Source organism: Pygoscelis adeliae, unplaced genomic scaffold (genome assembly GCF_000699105.1).
Source record: "Pygoscelis adeliae isolate BGI_AS28 unplaced genomic scaffold, ASM69910v1 Scaffold407, whole genome shotgun sequence".
Classification (NCBI taxonomy): domain Eukaryota; kingdom Metazoa; phylum Chordata; class Aves; order Sphenisciformes; family Spheniscidae; genus Pygoscelis; species Pygoscelis adeliae.
This window is the reverse complement of record NW_008825251.1, coordinates 347,305-364,149: the sequence shown is the minus strand read 5'-3', so window position 1 is coordinate 364,149 and position 16,845 is coordinate 347,305. Positions and strand designations below refer to the sequence as shown.

The following is a 16,845-nucleotide window of genomic DNA, read 5'->3' as shown; positions in this document are numbered from 1 at the left end:
CCTGATTTTGATACCAAGTCAAGGCAGACTGGCACACAGGCACATGCTCAAGCAAGTACCCCAAGCGTCAGCGTGTTTCAGTCAGATCTCGTCAGAGTAATAAGTGGGCAGAATAAACACCCCAATGGAGACAAGTACAAAGAATGACAATATTCTTTCTAAAAACCCATACACCAAGCAAAATTACCTATCTGCAGGAAGAGAGGGCAAGTCTAAATGCACGTTCTTTAGGGTAGACACCTGCAAATTTGAGTTTCCAAGTGTCAAAGTCTGAGTAGGAAATAGGGAAGAAATCTTTCCTTCTTACAAAGTTATGACAACTACGCAGGATTCTCACTCTATAAAGTCAAAGGGAAGTGTCAATCTCTGCACTACACCTCTGAAAAGCTGAAAATAGGCTCCCCTCATCATAATTCCATAGTTGTATAACACAGCATCTTTGCTTTGTATTAATGTTCCATACTTAAAGAGCTAAGTCAGGCATTTCTACATCAACAACAGAAGACCAGACTGTTGAAAACATTTTCCCCAAAACTACAGGCTGACAGAAAGGTGCGGGGAGCACAGCATTTGGTACTTTAAGCAAACCATCTGCCTAACCTATCCCCCCAAAATCTTGTTACCAGCTCCTTGCTCTCCAATTCCTATTGCTTCAATCCCTGTAACAAATGCAGCTACTCACCACGCTGCCGATCTGCATGTCTTTTCCAGAGAGAATAACCTGCTCTCCTAGACAATTCTTTTATAACACAGCTGAAGTGTTTAAAACTTTGCAATACACTCAGAAAGACCCCAAATTAGTTCAAGTTAGAAAACCGATCTCAGAAGTAGCCCACAAAGCCTTACATGACAGCTATCCATAGACTATGTCCTGAGCTAGCTGACAAGTTCGCTGCATTCTGCAATCATAGACTAGTGTTGAGCCTCCATTTGCCAGAAAACTATACTCCAGACGGGATCTTTGTGTTTTTCATTGAGCCATCTCATCAGAAGGCAGACAGCCTCCTTTATTCTCAACTGTCAGACTCCTTTTCCTCCTATACACTCAGATGCTATTTATCTAATTTTGACCACTGCCCATCACGGCACCCTTTCCTACCAATGCACAAGGTATCTTTTGCCCTGCATTGTCAGGATTCAACACTAATACAAAGGTGTCCATCAAAATGAACTCAGCACTAAGAGAAAAAAAGTGTCATACCTTCCAGAGCAAATCTCCATAAAATAGTATGGAAGGCCAAAGAAAACTACTCAGTGAAGTTAGCTGTTAAACTCAACTGTTGAGGACAAAAATCAAATTTAGCTGCGTTCGCTAGCCCTATTAAAAAATTTTAAAGTTAGGCTGTTGTTGAGAGAAAAAAAGGTGTTTCTACACTGTCCTGCTGCAGAAGCCAAAGAATTATTCACACTACAATTTAAACAGTGTACCCTCTCTTCTCCTTCACAGGTTTCTACCTCCATTCAAGCAATAAAGTCCACCAAAAAATCAGCAGCAGATGTGAGGTAGGTATAGATCAACTTCTGTCTTTCCTCCTAGTTCCAAGCAGCAAAAAAGAAACGCAGTTCACAGCAACATGCCAGCAACTATCCCAGTAAGGGGTCCCATGAAGTGGGATTCAAACCTCACAAAAATTAGCAACAGAATGCCTGGGAAAGTGAATTCAAAAGCTGCAGATGGGGGTGAGCTCCGTGTGCCAGAAAAATATTTCTGAAGTCAGTGTCATGCCATATCCTGTCACAAATGAAACAGCCTTCTCAAAAGAATGCAATAATTACCTTAAAAATTGCAATGAGCACAGCTACCAAGCTATACTACTGTCACTTTGAACTGAGGTCCCACAACAAGCAAAAAGTTATCTAGACAGGAAGGGTGGGAGCCTCCTAAAAAAAAAAAAAAAAAGAAAAGAAAAAACTCATTTCTTCAGAAGGGCAACATGAAAAAGCTTGTAATCTACGCTCAAGAGCATCACACACTTAAGCCCCTGCATATGCTTCTTCTAAGACTTAGAGGGAATTACCAAAGGGGACCATGCAGCTCATGTAAGCAGCAGTGACAAAATGAACTAGAGCAAAAAATGATGAAGAAGTTTTTATTTGATATATTTGACTTCACTATTTGAAATTAATAGGAACTGGGTGGAATGGCTCAGAGCAGCTATGTGGGGTATGGTTTCCTGATAAGAATTATTCACACTACAATTTAAACAGTGTACCCTCTCTTCTCCTTCACAGGTTTCTACCTCCATTCAAGCAATAAAGTCCACCAAAAAATCAGCAGCAGATGTGAGGTAGGTATAGATCAACTTCTGTCTTTCCTCCTAGTTCCAAGCAGCAAAAAAGAAACGCAGTTCACAGCAACATGCCAGCAACTATCCCAGTAAGGGGTCCCATGAAGTGGGATTCAAACCTCACAAAAATTAGCAACAGAATGCCTGGGAAAGTGAATTCAAAAGCTGCAGATGGGGGTGAGCTCCGTGTGCCAGAAAAATATTTCTGAAGTCAGTGTCATGCCATATCCTGTCACAAATGAAACAGCCTTCTCAAAAGAATGCAATAATTACCTTAAAAATTGCAATGAGCACAGCTACCAAGCTATACTACTGTCACTTTGAACTGAGGTCCCACAACAAGCAAAAAGTTATCTAGACAGGAAGGGTGGGAGCCTCCTAAAAAAAAAAAAAAAAGAAAAGAAAAAACTCATTTCTTCAGAAGGGCAACTATGAAAAGCTTGTAATCTACGCTCAAGAGCATCACACACTTAAGCCCCTGCATATGCTTCTTCTAAGACTTAGAGGGAATTACCAAAGGGGACCATGCAGCTCATGTAAGCAGCAGTGACAAAATGAACTAGAGCAAAAAATGATGAAGAAGTTTTTATTTGATATATTTGACTTCACTATTTGAAATTAATAGGAACTGGGTGGAATGGCTCAGAGCAGCTATGTGGGGTATGGTTTCCTGATAACTCACAAACGTCTCAAAAAGTGAACAGCCAGGGCAGTTCCAAAGAGGCTTTTATCAACAGTTTTAAGCAGGAGAGAGAGAGACACTGCTCTGGCTGGAAATAGTTTTCTGTAAAGTTGCTTTAAAAAGAGTACATATATGGAGAATGGACGGATGGCCTTACACCGATTAGGAACTCTGAATTTACAAACTACAGAAGAAGCTGCAGAATGGACAGCTCTGCTTCAAAACAAAAGACTCAATTCATAATTTTTTTATTCATCCTATCTAGAGGATTGTATGCTTAAGTCAAACTTCTTGCCAGGGCAGAGAAGTGGAAGGGTACCATGATCTGATGGCAACGTTCTGAACATTCTCAGAATTAGAGGGAAGCAAAAAAGCCAGATAAAAACCCACTGATTTAAGTATGTATTCTCTAAACCTAGGAAGTGTTCTAATTTTTAGAAAAATGTAAATCCACAAGTGACAAGCCAACCATTAATGGCTTGTATAGAATTGTCCCTCTTCCCCCACTTTCCTTCAATTTAAAAAAAACCAAACTGAAAATTTTTCACAAACTGTATCAAAAAGCAAAGTTTTCCACCTACCATAGCAGTTGCTCACCCTGACAGGTTACCTTAAAAAGTTTTATGATTTCAGAGAAAAACAATAGTTTATTTCACGTACAGAACATACCTGTACATATTTCTACAATAGCTTCTCCACTGACACCTTCCACTGTATTCACCGAAATGTGCATTCACCCTCCACTTCATACCTGAATCATGAAGTCGTTTTCTTCTTTTACTTCACAAACACAGCGAACAATCTCAAAATCACTTTCTTCAACTTCTTCGTCAGGGTTTGTGATTACATCAACATCCTGACTGCAGTCATCATCACTCCAAAGCAAGCTATCCATAGATGACTCACTCAGGGTGTCATCCTCTGTAGAAAAAGTAGTTAGATAAAATCCCGAGTAATTACAAAGAGGTCAAATAACTCTCAAGATTTCATCCCAAGTATGCAGACATACATTTCTAAAAGCAAGAGTTCACCGTGTAATTTGAGGAACATCACAATGTTACTACATTATGTAGTAACCTTCAATAAACAGTAAGACCTTTTTGTTTTGTAAACAGTAAGTTTATTGAAGGTTACTACATAATGAAGTTTTACAGTCTCATTAACAGCGCCTTCAAAATATTCCAACTTAACAGTTTCTGCCATTAAACTTGTACTCTCAACATACAGTGCCTCAAACCAAAGACACAAAGTCTCTTTAGACAAGTAAGTATAATAAACAAAACCAGATCTATAAATTCAAATAGGATTCACACTAGTTTCTGCAATTTGTATGGAATTGTGACTTGGTACTTTAAGTGTAGAGCTCCCAAAAAGAGATAAGAGGGTTCTGTCTTATGAACCATTTGATCTCACAAAATGATGTCTCCATTACAGAAACATTCAGAGTCCACACAGAATTTAATCCTGCTTCAGAAATGATTAACTTCATTCAGACTCCTGTTGAGGACACATTTATCAATTTGGGGGCAGTGCACTGCCCAAGGTATTCTTTAAGAATGCTCCCATGCTACTTAAAGCATTAATGCATCTCTGTGGATTGAATAAAACTGCCAAGAAAATCTTTATTGAACAACATGCTAAATTGAGATGCTTATCTCAATAACATTAATGCAATGTCTACACCTTCTTTGGGGATAGAATGGGAAAGTCAGAGAGAGAAGATAAGAATTTTAATTATTTGGGAAATACTCTAATGAGCTGGAGGAGAGCGGAAGGTAAAAATTTTAGTCACTCTTAACTAGATTGTGGTCTCTCACCTATATTGGGTAGAACTATTTTGATCACTTAGCCCCTAAAACAAGACTGTAGAAATAGAACCACCACTCTGTGGTATAAACTAGATCTTTTGGAGAAATATCTGTTTAAAATTTAAGGGGCTGAGAACCCAATGCACTGGTTAATTTTCATGTTTAAAAGTTTTATTCCACTTCTGAGATACACCACTTTCCTGAAGTACTCTGGAAGCAACAGGTTAAGCACGCTGCACTTTCATTCTACACAAGAGTTTTACTATTACTTACACCAGATCTTATTTATATAGGCACTGCTTTTATTGTTAGTATAAGTTCTGCAGATGCAAAAAGCAGCAAAGTAATTGTGAAAAGGACGAAATAAAACTACTTCCAATACTCTTCACCTCTTTCAATGTCTATGTACTGATCAAAAGAAGTCTGAGCAACTGATGGCCAAGTTACTAAACTGCGAGTACGTTCTATGGTCAATATGCTCCAAAAATGCAACTCATCAGACTTGCAGAACATGTTTTAAGACATTATCACCATCCGCACTTCAGTAGTTTTTAATGTTTCCTCTTTTCCCTATACAATGGAATTAACTTCAGTTAATTTTTACATTTTGCCTAATACCAAACAATAAAACGGTTGTGTCAAAAAAAAGTCAAATGGTCACCATCAGCATATCCATACAATAAGGAATTTAAGGTTCCTGTACATAATCAAGCTGTCATACATTTCCCATTTCCTTCAAATTTGTGAGCTTTAAGAATAACAGAAAGAAAAAAAAGCTTGTCTTCAGTTTTTATTGTACCAGCTTGTGACAGTGAATAGCAAGATAGACCAAGATATTAAAAATTATGAAAGCTGGAACACACATTTTTAGGAGCTCTGTTTATGAAGTACTATGAAGACACTAATAAATAGTTACTCAAGAGCTTCTCATCATTATGAAGCTCAGAAAGTCATTATAACCATATATCATACGATACTTGTACAACTACACATAACCACATCCAGTGGTCTCAAACTGTACAGCACACATACTGTATAGAACTTGCATAGCATCTATTTTTAACTCTGAATGAGCTATTACTTTGAGGAAACCTTAGGAAATATGAAAAATTTAGTTACTGAAGTCTGAACGTTGTTTTATAGAGTTAATAAGGTGCTGCAAAAAGGTGCAAGATGAGTTTGAATTCTGAAATAAGGGCAACGGTCTTAAAGCTTCTGTGAAGGTAAAGTCAAAGCAAAAAGCAGCAACATCAAGCGCTGGCAAATGAACTGGGTTCAACTTCTTCAGGCAGGGGAACGGAAACACACACAGCCCTGCGTAAGAATAACCAAATTTATATCATGAGTACCAGCTTTCATGCATATTAGTGCAGCTCACACATTTACTGGTGATGAAAGACAGAACGAGCAAACCAGAGGAGAGTCATCTTACCATTTGTTTTTGATTTTCCTCTGTGCTGTCCAGAATCGGAGCAGTGTAGCAGTGTGCTTGGGTGGGCAGATGCTTTATTTGAAGAAATACATTTTGTGACAGCTGATTTTTCAGGAGAAAGCTCCTGGGAAATATCTGTGTTTTCTTCACTGCCAGAGTATTCTGTAAAATTGTAAGAAGCATTATTATTAGAAATCTGTGGTCAAAAAAAGTTGGCAGAGGAAAAAACAGCACCATGCATGCCCATAGCAGGCATATATAATTCACTGAGACAGTCTCTACTTCAATATGCTAGGACTCTAGGACTTCACTATGCTGCTGAAAGATTTGCAAGCTTTCTAGAGGCAAGAAAGTTATTGTCTGAAGTAGAAAAATCTTATGCAGCTCAGTTATCCTTCACTGCTGGCGTAAGTGAAAAAGGCTGAAAAGACTGGTTACTTAAACCTAACTATTCCTCGGGGTGAATATGTCTACAAATGCTTTTGCATTACAGACACTTCTAAACAAGCACTGTTAGCTGGAGACTTCTCCCTCACATCCCATTACACACATTCCCTAATTTCATAGACTATGAAGTGGACAGAAAGCATCGCTTCTCTTATTTTCCTAGTGTATGTTTGCAACAGGATGCATGGGTGGAAAAGAAAAGCCCCGATTAGAAACGTGGAGAAAACACCTAGAACAGTTCCTCTGTGAAGTACCCATTCCCCACGTCCTGGACTGCATATAAATCGAGGCTGTCTGCAGTTATAACCAGTACCCTCCAATCAGTTATCTGGAGGAAACCTTCAAAGTTCCTGGACTGAAGAACCACAAGGGCAACATCAAGAAAAGGCAAGCAACATTTTAAAACCCAAGGGTAGGTGGACAAGCAATTTGTGGGTACTCTTTGTGCAACCACTGCATAAGTCTACAAATTATACTTTGCATATTGTCATTATATTTGAGGGCACCATATAATCAGAAACTCACTAAAATGATTTGTTTCAGTACAATTCTGAGTTAGTCTGCCTGTAGTTGGTTCTTCCCCTCTACTCTCTCATGACAGCTTGCTCTATTTCTTCATGGCAGCAAACAAAAAGATAAGGTATTTTCTTTCCCATCTCAGACTCCTCTGTAAGGAGCTCTAGTTTAACAAATTATGTATGCCAGATTGAAATGTACTGCATTAATGATCCTAGACATCCATCAATGGCAGAGAAAGTTGCCACGCTTGATCTGCAAACATTTCACTAGAGAAATCTTTCAGAATAAATTGCGATTTTCAGAAGTGTAGAATCCCAATAACACTTGGGCCTACATATGAAGTTCAAAGTGTAAAGTGGCCCAGGGAAAGCATTCCCAAGCCTCTGTAGAAGAATTCAACAGACAAGACATGTTCCTCCTACAACCCTATTAATATACGTAGAACAGCATGTTATGAGACACGACACAGGGACAGAGCATGAGTATAGACTTTAAATCAGGCTTTTACTTCATCTTTCCAGGAGAGGAGAGATTTATCCTTTAGGGAAAAAAAAATTAGGATGTGACAGCCTTAACAAAGCTCATTGTCACAGCCTCTGAAGTCCCATACTAAGTGAACATGTAAGAAATAACAAAATTAACGGCAGAAAAAGAGGACCCATCAACATTCCCAAACTCCATCATTCATACAGGAGCCCCAAAACTAACTCATACAACTGAGAACATCTGGTACATGGGGTACTTGTTAACACATCAAGGGGATCTGCACCCTCTTTAACTGGGTAAAACTTGCATACAAGTACACTTGCTAATGAAAAGCCAGACTTAAAGACTGACATACATATCCATTGTGGAGTTAGATCTATTCAGTGCCATTACAAGCACTATTATAAGCTGTCATCCAGCATTAATGATGCACCTAAACCAGGAAATAAATTATCTTGCCAATCACAATTTAATATTAACCACTTAATAAAATTAGAACTAACAGATTAATGAAGAAAGCAGTCTTATCTGCAATGCCCACTCTTAAGAATGTTGAACCGGATAACAGGCAAAACAAAATAATGAAGCTGTTTTCCTCTACAGAAGAAAAGAGAGCTTTACCAGGCTTAGTTCTCTTTTTCTTTTTTTTCTTTTTCTTTGACTTGGACCTTCCATAGTCTTTGGATTTTCTTTCTTTGTTCTTCTCATGTTCTTTAACAGCTGAAATTAGACAACATTCCAGTTTAATTTTTAAGATATATACACACCATTCTACTTATTAATTTTCTTAAAGACCTCCAAGGTTTCTTTGGACAATCAGGGCCAGTTCACTGCAAAAAACAACAAGAAAACTTATTTGTAAGAATTCCCAGCTCTCATAATTGGAATGGTCTGTTTTAAGTTCTAATTTGATTGTCCCACAACAGAATTACAATAGCATGTGGGAGAAATCCACTGTATACTAATGCCCATTTACTACTTATGTGCTTCACAGATTATTAAAAAAGAAAATACTGGGAGATTTGTTATATCCATTTCCTAAATTATTATGGCTGAACATTCAGTAGCATTGTGACAGAAGTCTGACAAAAACAAAACTGCAACCCCCCAAACTCTAGTACAGTTCCTCAGTCAAATATTTTGTTTTCATTGAAAAGTGGAGTAACAACAGGTTCAGTTGGCTTTAACTGGTATTCTATCACCATCTGTTCTCCATTTTTATGGGAATAAAAAAACCACCATAATTTTTGAATGACTGGGTGATATCTTTCAATCAAGTCCATCCTCAAAGCATGCTTCCAGAATGCTTGCCATGAAGTATAACCCCACTGCAAGGTAATGTGCACAAACCCTTGCTTTCCATATCCTAGCATTTTTTTTTACAACTCCTATCTTTCAGACTTAGGTCTCTGCAGCAGAATTTCTAGATACTTATACAATTCCTTAAGTAAATTATCCTGACTCAGCCGAGACCACAGGTACAACCATAAAATCTATTATGGAAGGATGCCTTGCATCTCAAAAGGGCTCTGCTCACAGAGTGCCTAGCTGATTAAGCCACTCACCATCCCATTTAGAAACCTATTTCAATTTCTGATTACTGATATCAAAATAAACACCTAAAGACACTCTATGCTGTAAGAAACCTTCTCCTATACAAAACATTTTAGAACCCTAGCTGGTCTGTAACGACTCATGAAGCAAACCAGCAATACCAGTGTATTATGTTAACCTCTTTCCCACATCCTAATAGTAAACTCCCCAATTCGCAGTCTAATGCTACATATTTATGGTACAAACAGCTGACTCCGAGAAACGGGAAATCTCAGTCATGTTTTACCAGCTGTGATGAGCGTGCAGGAGACATGCTCATTAGCTCCTCCTCATGAGTGTCTTCAGCTCTCTGTCTCCCCATCCTCTTAGTCCTTGAACATCTCCTGCCTCTTTGCCACTTACGTTCCTCTTTAGGCATGTCATTAGTGACGACTGCTAAAATTGTGCATTGCCAGCAGCCACATTAATGGCTGACACTGATAGTAGCCTGCCATACCAATTACATGTCCTTCAAAGGGAATATGACTGGCAGCACAAAAGACAACCTTCATCCCCGCTCCATTACCATTTGTTGAGGGGGGTTAAAAAAAAAAAAAAAAAAAAAAAAAAGGAAAAAGAGGTTCATATTTAAGTCTCAGCACAGAGTTTCCAACTTCCTTCTTACTTTCCTTTGTCCTCATCTCCTAGTCCTCCAGTGGTCAGGATCCTCTGGGCACCATTTCCTTCTCCCTGCTCATACACAGGGATGCAAGTAAGTTCTGCCATTTTATTCTTCCATAAGGGCAAAGAGAGAATAACTGAGGTCAACATAGGTAGGAAAATTTTGCATCTTTTCACTGGGAATTGAAATTTGCATGGTCAGATCATCTGATTTGTTTTAAGATGTCCGAGAGCGCAGTGTATGCTACTTCAGTCACTATCAACATATCTGTGATAAATATGACAAAAAATTGTCACTTTGTTCCATACTTTTTCCCCTTGAGCTTGCCAGTATGTCTTTTAAAAATCTGAAAAAATCCAAGTGTTTGCAAATTTCTGTGTACAGCTACCTTAACTGCACAGCACAGTTAATGCAGGATTTCTTTTTCCTAAGAAAAAAAAATCTGCAAAGAATGAGTATTATAAAAGGGACCTTCCAAAAACCCTGTACTGAAGAATCTTTTTGTCTCAAGTTTTTTTCTTGTAAGCATTCTGAAGTCTAATGGATTCTCACTGAAAAAAGACCAGGTAAGGAGGCTACCTAGGTTAGGAGCATCCTCATAGATTCACATGATCAAAGAGAAAGGTAAACTGCCTTATATAATCCTAAAAATTCACCACACAACCACCACATTTTTAAAAAGGATTTTTTTGACAAAAACATAAAAAGACCTAAGCCCTCTCAATTTCCTTGAACAGCAGAAAGACTAATCAGGACCAGGATGAGTACTCAGTCACATCCTCCACCACCACTGTGAAAGCTTATTCTAATCTCTATATGCCATACTCTCAAATAAGAAACGTCCCACTGAGTCAGCCCAATGAAGAGACACTAATGGATTTCATTCAAACCTTCCTACAAGGGAAGGCAGCAAAGGATGCCCGAGAATAAACAGAGGTGGTAAGTACTGACTGACTACTATGACCAACAGAACAATACAGTGACAGGCAAGTAAGGCCATCTTCTCAAAACGATCTCCGGAACAAAGATCACCTGTTACAGATAGAATAGTTTAAGGACAGATATTTTTGTGTTTTCTTCATCACTGTGACTCAAATTCTCACCACATATCTGAAGGAAAGTGGTGATGTTGTAAATCTGGAAGTATGCTAGAAATTATTCCTGTATTATTTATGTATATATAAGAATATATTTAAATATATATTATTTTTATATATGTGTGTATGTATACACACACACCGCCCCCTGCATGGCTGTTACCCACCTGTATTATAGTACATTCCAGTATAAATGGGGTTTACACTATACCACTGAACAGTCAAAGTTGTGACGTAAAGTTGTTCAGAGATATTTAGTAGCAAGGAATGTTGACTACCAGAAGTAGTCAAATGCTATTAAACAAAACTACAAAAGAACAAACTAGGTCATCCTGCCCCCCTCCCCCCGTTTTTTTTCTTTATTAGGTTTAGGTGTCTCAAGTTCAGAATTACTTAAAATATTTAATGCTTTGGACAACGAAGAGTTTAACAGAATTAAGACACATGTATCAAACACGTATCAAACAAGCAAAAAATAAGCAAGAATACTTTAGTACTTTTTACATCTTAAAAATACTACACACTGACTGGGAAGATTAAACCCCAATGCATATAGCAAGAAAACCTATAAAATTCTCTATATTGATTCTTCATCTGAAACTACTGCAAAGAAACAGTGGGGAAAACACCACTTACATTTTATACTGTACATTCATAAAAAATTAAACTGTCTAAAAGGAGATATACAGAATACTTTCTGTCAATATTATCAGTTCCTTACAATGCTTAAAACTTTTCCAAGTTTAACTTTGTCATGTTAAACTAAAAAGGCGTACCATTTTCAACTCTTTCTTTTTCTTGAGGCTTCCGCAGTGATCTCGCTATGTGGTTCTTGGTTTGTTCTCTAACAGAATGTCGGTGACTATTTAACACACTTACAGGAGTTGAAGTTCTTCTCTTTTCTATTTTTTCATTTCTATATGGGGTACTCCTTAGGGCTATGTGTAGAGGAGCATCTACAAAGAGAATAAAGATGAAGTCCAAGCTTTAAATACTTTCAAAATTTAAGTCTACTTCACCAGCAGCAGCTCTGGTAGTCCACATGGAACATTTCTGATCAGACACACTGCTCAACTCACAATCCTAGCAACTTGACCACGGAAAAGCTTTTAAATAGAAGCTGATTTAAAGGCTAAAACCGGTAATGCTTTTGTTGGTTTGGGGTTGTTTGTTGGGTTTTTTTTGTTTTGTTGTTGTTGCTGTTGTTGTTTTTTCCCCAAAAAGAAACAGTGGATGCAAATGCATTCCCCCAAGCTCCATTCTTCCAGAAATACTGCGGCTTTGAGGAAAGATGGAAAGAGAGACAGTTCAGTTTGACAAGAGATATGGGTCAGGTGAAGAAACTAATAATAAAAATTAAGAGAAAAGAAAAGGGGCCCTGTTGATTTAATTAGAGGAACCACAGCCTGTTTTCAAAAGTGTACTTTGTAATGAGGCATATAGAAGTGGCATAGAGAAGCTCTGCACATCTAAGGGCAGGCAGTTTTTAAATACATACCACTGAAACAACAGTGTTTCAGCTGAGAGTGAGATGCAAGAATTCAGGATCACTACCTAAAATTCACAAAAACCATGAGATACAGACATGGCTTCATCTGAGATTCCATTTACTATTTAAGTCAAGTCAAATAGTTCTCATCTTCCTAACTACAGCTAGTAATTCCTACCAAAAGACTCCTGGACATGGAAAAAGAAAAGTGAAGCTAATAAAAAGCTAAGGCTGCATGGCATGTAGGACAGCCAGACTAAACGAGACAAGTACATTGCCATTTTGGAGTATGGCATCAAGTATCTCGGTCAAGGAGACCCAGTAGCCAAGGTGACAGCTTGCTGACTTTGATCAACAACGTCCAATTCTGTCATCATAAGCATCTCAAAAGTTCATTGGATACGAAAGGCAACTTCCTTCTTGTCTAAAGACTTACATGCCAGCTAGATTTTCACTTGGACAGCTCTAACTAAATAATTGTGAGCAGTACCTGAAAATTACTGAAAACAGAAGGAAAAGAATCTCAAGAGAGCATACTTAGGAGAAGAAATGGGATCAAGTACTTTGCCCTGACCAACATTTCAAGTTGAAGCTGTAACAAGGACATTAAGACATGTCATTATGGACCTTTCAGAATCAAGTAGATCTCTTCAGGCGAAAGAAACTCCAAGATCCAGAAATCCGAAGGCCATCAGATTACTTTTACCCTGGTCCTCTCACTCTGAAGTTACATTAGAAGTTGAGGGGAAAAAAAGAAAAAGAGCCATTCATAACTATTTCTGTAACCAAATGGTTACCTTCTACTCACCTGCCATAGTGCTTTAGAGCAGCCACAACAGAAGACAGAAATTAGACCAAACCCCAAATTTCCACACAAGACGGTCTCATAAAGGTGCCTTTTGTCCAGTCAGGCAACTCACTGTTGCCTTTCCCTGGGTGCTTATTTACCTCAAGAGCTGCAAGACCGTAGAAAGTAGCATGTTTTGTTCATGAAGAATTATCAAAACTGGAAGATACTCCTTGATACGATACCGCTGTATGAGAAAGTATCAAAACCAGAAAATACTCCTTGATAGGATACTGCAGTATGTGTATGGCCTTCCATTTTCAACAGGACTAGCTTCTCCTCTTGCAGGGATAAGTATAAAGAGGGTGGGGTTTGGTTGTTTTTGTTGTGGTTTTTTTTTTTTTTAAATACAGGTCTATTTTTATAGGACTTCTTGCTAACAGAATTTGCTCATCTGAGGACTTCCACGATTAGTGGGTTGAACAGGACACCATCAGTTCAGACAAAACATTTTTCCATGGTACACGGTAGCTGAAAAATAAGACTAAGGTACTTCATAACCTGTTTGGGAACACCAGTGTCCTAACAAACTTTCCGAAATGCAAACTGTTTGTAGTGGTACAAGGTGAGAAGTCATGTAAACAAGCCTTTCTTGAGCTTTCCCGATTATCTACCATTCTGCATTAAGTTCCAAAAATATTTACAGAACATCCTCTCAGGGAACCCCAAAATTACAATAGAGAAAGCTATACAAACCAGACAACCTTCATTTAGGCCTCCTAACTTTCCCCTCTCCCAACAGCTCAACTCAACTTCATGAATTAGCATTTGAAGAACCCCATGGCCACCTTGATCCCACCAGTCTTTCAAACAGCAGAAGGCATCTGGGCTTCCTGTGGGCTGAGATCTGTGCACACAGACTCTTGGTGGAACAAAACCATGTTCTGTGTCCATTAGGTTTTTTAGCTTTGCGAGACTGAAGTTTAAGTTGTTTTTCAACCACCAGTAATGCCATCCTGGGGGAGTTCAAGGGTACTCTATCTTACACCAGACACATTTTTCTTCAATAACTGACAAAAAAACAGTTATCAACAAATACGTTAAGTTTTGAAACACCTTTTGTTTTATTCATAGAAAAGTTTAGAGGGTTTTTGAGATCTTTGAGCACTCCAAAATATATTTTAGGAGTTAAGACTAAATTTGAGAAGATGAGATTAAAAAACTGGAAAGTTATCCTAAACTTTTGGGAAAGTAAACATTAAAACTTGTGCCATGAAGACCCAAACTTGTAAGCATTCCACATTTAGTGTCCTATTTCCTCTCAATACAACGTTTTCAAGTATAATTCAGACAGGCCAATTTATAAAATTACCCCCAAAGGGACAAAGAGCAATTACTCACCATAACAACCACAACTAAGAACTTGTATTTAGGTATATGCCTTTAAAACTTGCGCATTCCCCAAGCTCAGACTTCCTGCGTTAGCACCACCTGCAGAGCGTGCCATGTGCTTTCATCCTCCTGACTCCCTGAGCCAACCTTCACTCTCCAGAAGGCTTCCTACTCCTCTGCCTCCTCCCAGTCACAGGAACTCCTGATTTGCAGTTTCAAGAAAGGTAAACACAGAGCGCACAGTACACCGTATTTACATGGACAACACCTTCAACTTTTTTTAGTGCTCTAACTAACTTCTCTTGCAAGTCACTTGTCCCTGGAAGCACTCCACTGAGACTACCACGCAACAAGAAGGCTGTACTACGAGTCCATAGTGAACAGCAGGACTATACTCATAGAGACTCCTATTAGGAAGTGCATAGGAGACACCAATGCATTTCCTAAAGCTGTCTATGCAGGTCCCATGAAGACACCTGCACTTGTCTTAGAGATATCCTGAGGTGGGACACAGGTGGCATCTGAGCTACAACTTCCACACATTCCTGATGATGCCCAACTCAAACAAAAATCAAAATAGATATTAGTACCCTTTAATACCTCTATGATCCAGAATATCATTAATCATCATTAGAATTATACAATTCTCTACAAACAGACCACAAAACTCCTCCTGACATCCAGAGCAGTGAACAGTTTCACTGTTCTTGAACAGTGATGTTGGAATTAAACACCAGCAGATTAATTTCTAGCTCAGATGATGCTAAATACCACTAACAGGAACAGGAAATATGATCATAAAAAACTGGATACGAAGAGGCTTGCTGATTAACTGCCCACAGCCTTCTTCCACAGAGTTCTTTCAGGCCTCTCTTCTCTAAGTCTGGGAGAAGTATCCTCTTCCATATAAAGAGCTGATCCAGAAGCAGTGAAGGATCTTAGAAACTAACAGATAGAGACCTGAGACATGAAACCACCTCAATCATGCAGAAACCACAAGGACAAAGCCTTAAGAGAACTTATACCGAAGCATGTCAAGACTCAGTGACAGACAAGGCAATAGCTTTCTGTCCAATGGAACACAAAAGATGTCAGACCTCAGTTAAGAAGATAATTCAGCCTTCACAAGAAGCAAAGAGACTGAACTCCCAAGTGTTACGAATTAAACAATATTCACCATCCACAGCTGTGAGATCATTTGCTGACAATATCCACTGATATTTTCAAGAACTCTAAGACCACATATCATCTTGGCTTACGGCTGAAGTATTTCACACAGCCTTCCTCCACAAACTAAATGCAGTATCTCCAGATAAGCCACAAAGCCCATCGGCAATTCTGCAGAACACAGGAGGTGTTAATGCAGATCTTCACCTACTCCAGCGAGAAACCCTGTGTTTGTAGGTCACCCATACACATTCCACTGCCTAGCAAAGAGGCATCTATCAGCCAACATTAAGAGGAAACAGGAAACCCCCCAAAGGATCACCCTGAAAACCCCTAAGCCACGTGCCAGAGGTTCACATGTTAACAGCTATCAGTTGACAACTGGATGCCTTATATGTTTAAGCTGTCAAAGCAAGTTTGCCAACCTGTTCCCTATGCATGCACAGTTAGTATCTCATCGGTAACATGAGTAAAGAGGAGACCCCTTTTTTCTTTACATGTGTTCCTGGCATTAAGACACCTGTGCATTAACATGACATATTGAACTAACTTTGAGGAGGCAGAATTTTCTAACAATGAGGTCACGTACAAAAATTTAAACCTACTGACAAAATGCATGTTTTTTTCTGAAGTACCTTTTATGGACTCCTCAGTAGGGACAGATTTTCTACAGTCTCTGAACTCCAAATCGCAGGTCCATTCCTTTCTTTTCTTCTTCATGGCAAGGAGAACAGCAGAGCCAAGACTGGCAGCAACTTGCCAGACTCACGCTGCCATTATATACCCACATACCATTTTAGTGGGCGTGGTGGTGTTGGGTTGACAGTCGGACTCGATGATCTTAGAACTCTTTTCCAACCTTAATGATTTACACAGCACCGGGCCTGCTGGCGACAGATGGAGTTCGGCTGTCTCACAGGGGGAAAAGGGTCATCGCTCATGAATTGGTGGGGCTCATTGAGGGGACTTTAAACTAGGTTCGAAGAGGGAAGGGGATAAAACCAGGCTCACTAGAGATGAGCCTAGGGGTGGCATG

The 16,845-nt window shown here is 38.9% G+C and overlaps 1 protein-coding gene across 2 annotated transcripts in view; it reads right to left on the bottom strand.

Moving 5' to 3' along the window:
* The window catches only part of PHF20 (PHD finger protein 20), a 76,456-nt gene that overhangs the window by 15,572 nt on the left and 44,039 nt on the right, over positions 1–16,845 (bottom strand). For both annotated transcript variants that reach the window (XM_009329327.1, XM_009329328.1), the window contains 4 exons: positions 11,751–11,930; positions 8,284–8,382; positions 6,211–6,372; positions 3,722–3,891 (listed from right to left, as the gene is read on the bottom strand). In XM_009329327.1, coding sequence (XP_009327602.1) covers positions 3,722–3,891; positions 6,211–6,372; positions 8,284–8,382; positions 11,751–11,930 — 611 coding nt within the window. The remainder of the gene's footprint in view (positions 1–3,721; positions 3,892–6,210; positions 6,373–8,283; positions 8,383–11,750; positions 11,931–16,845) is intronic.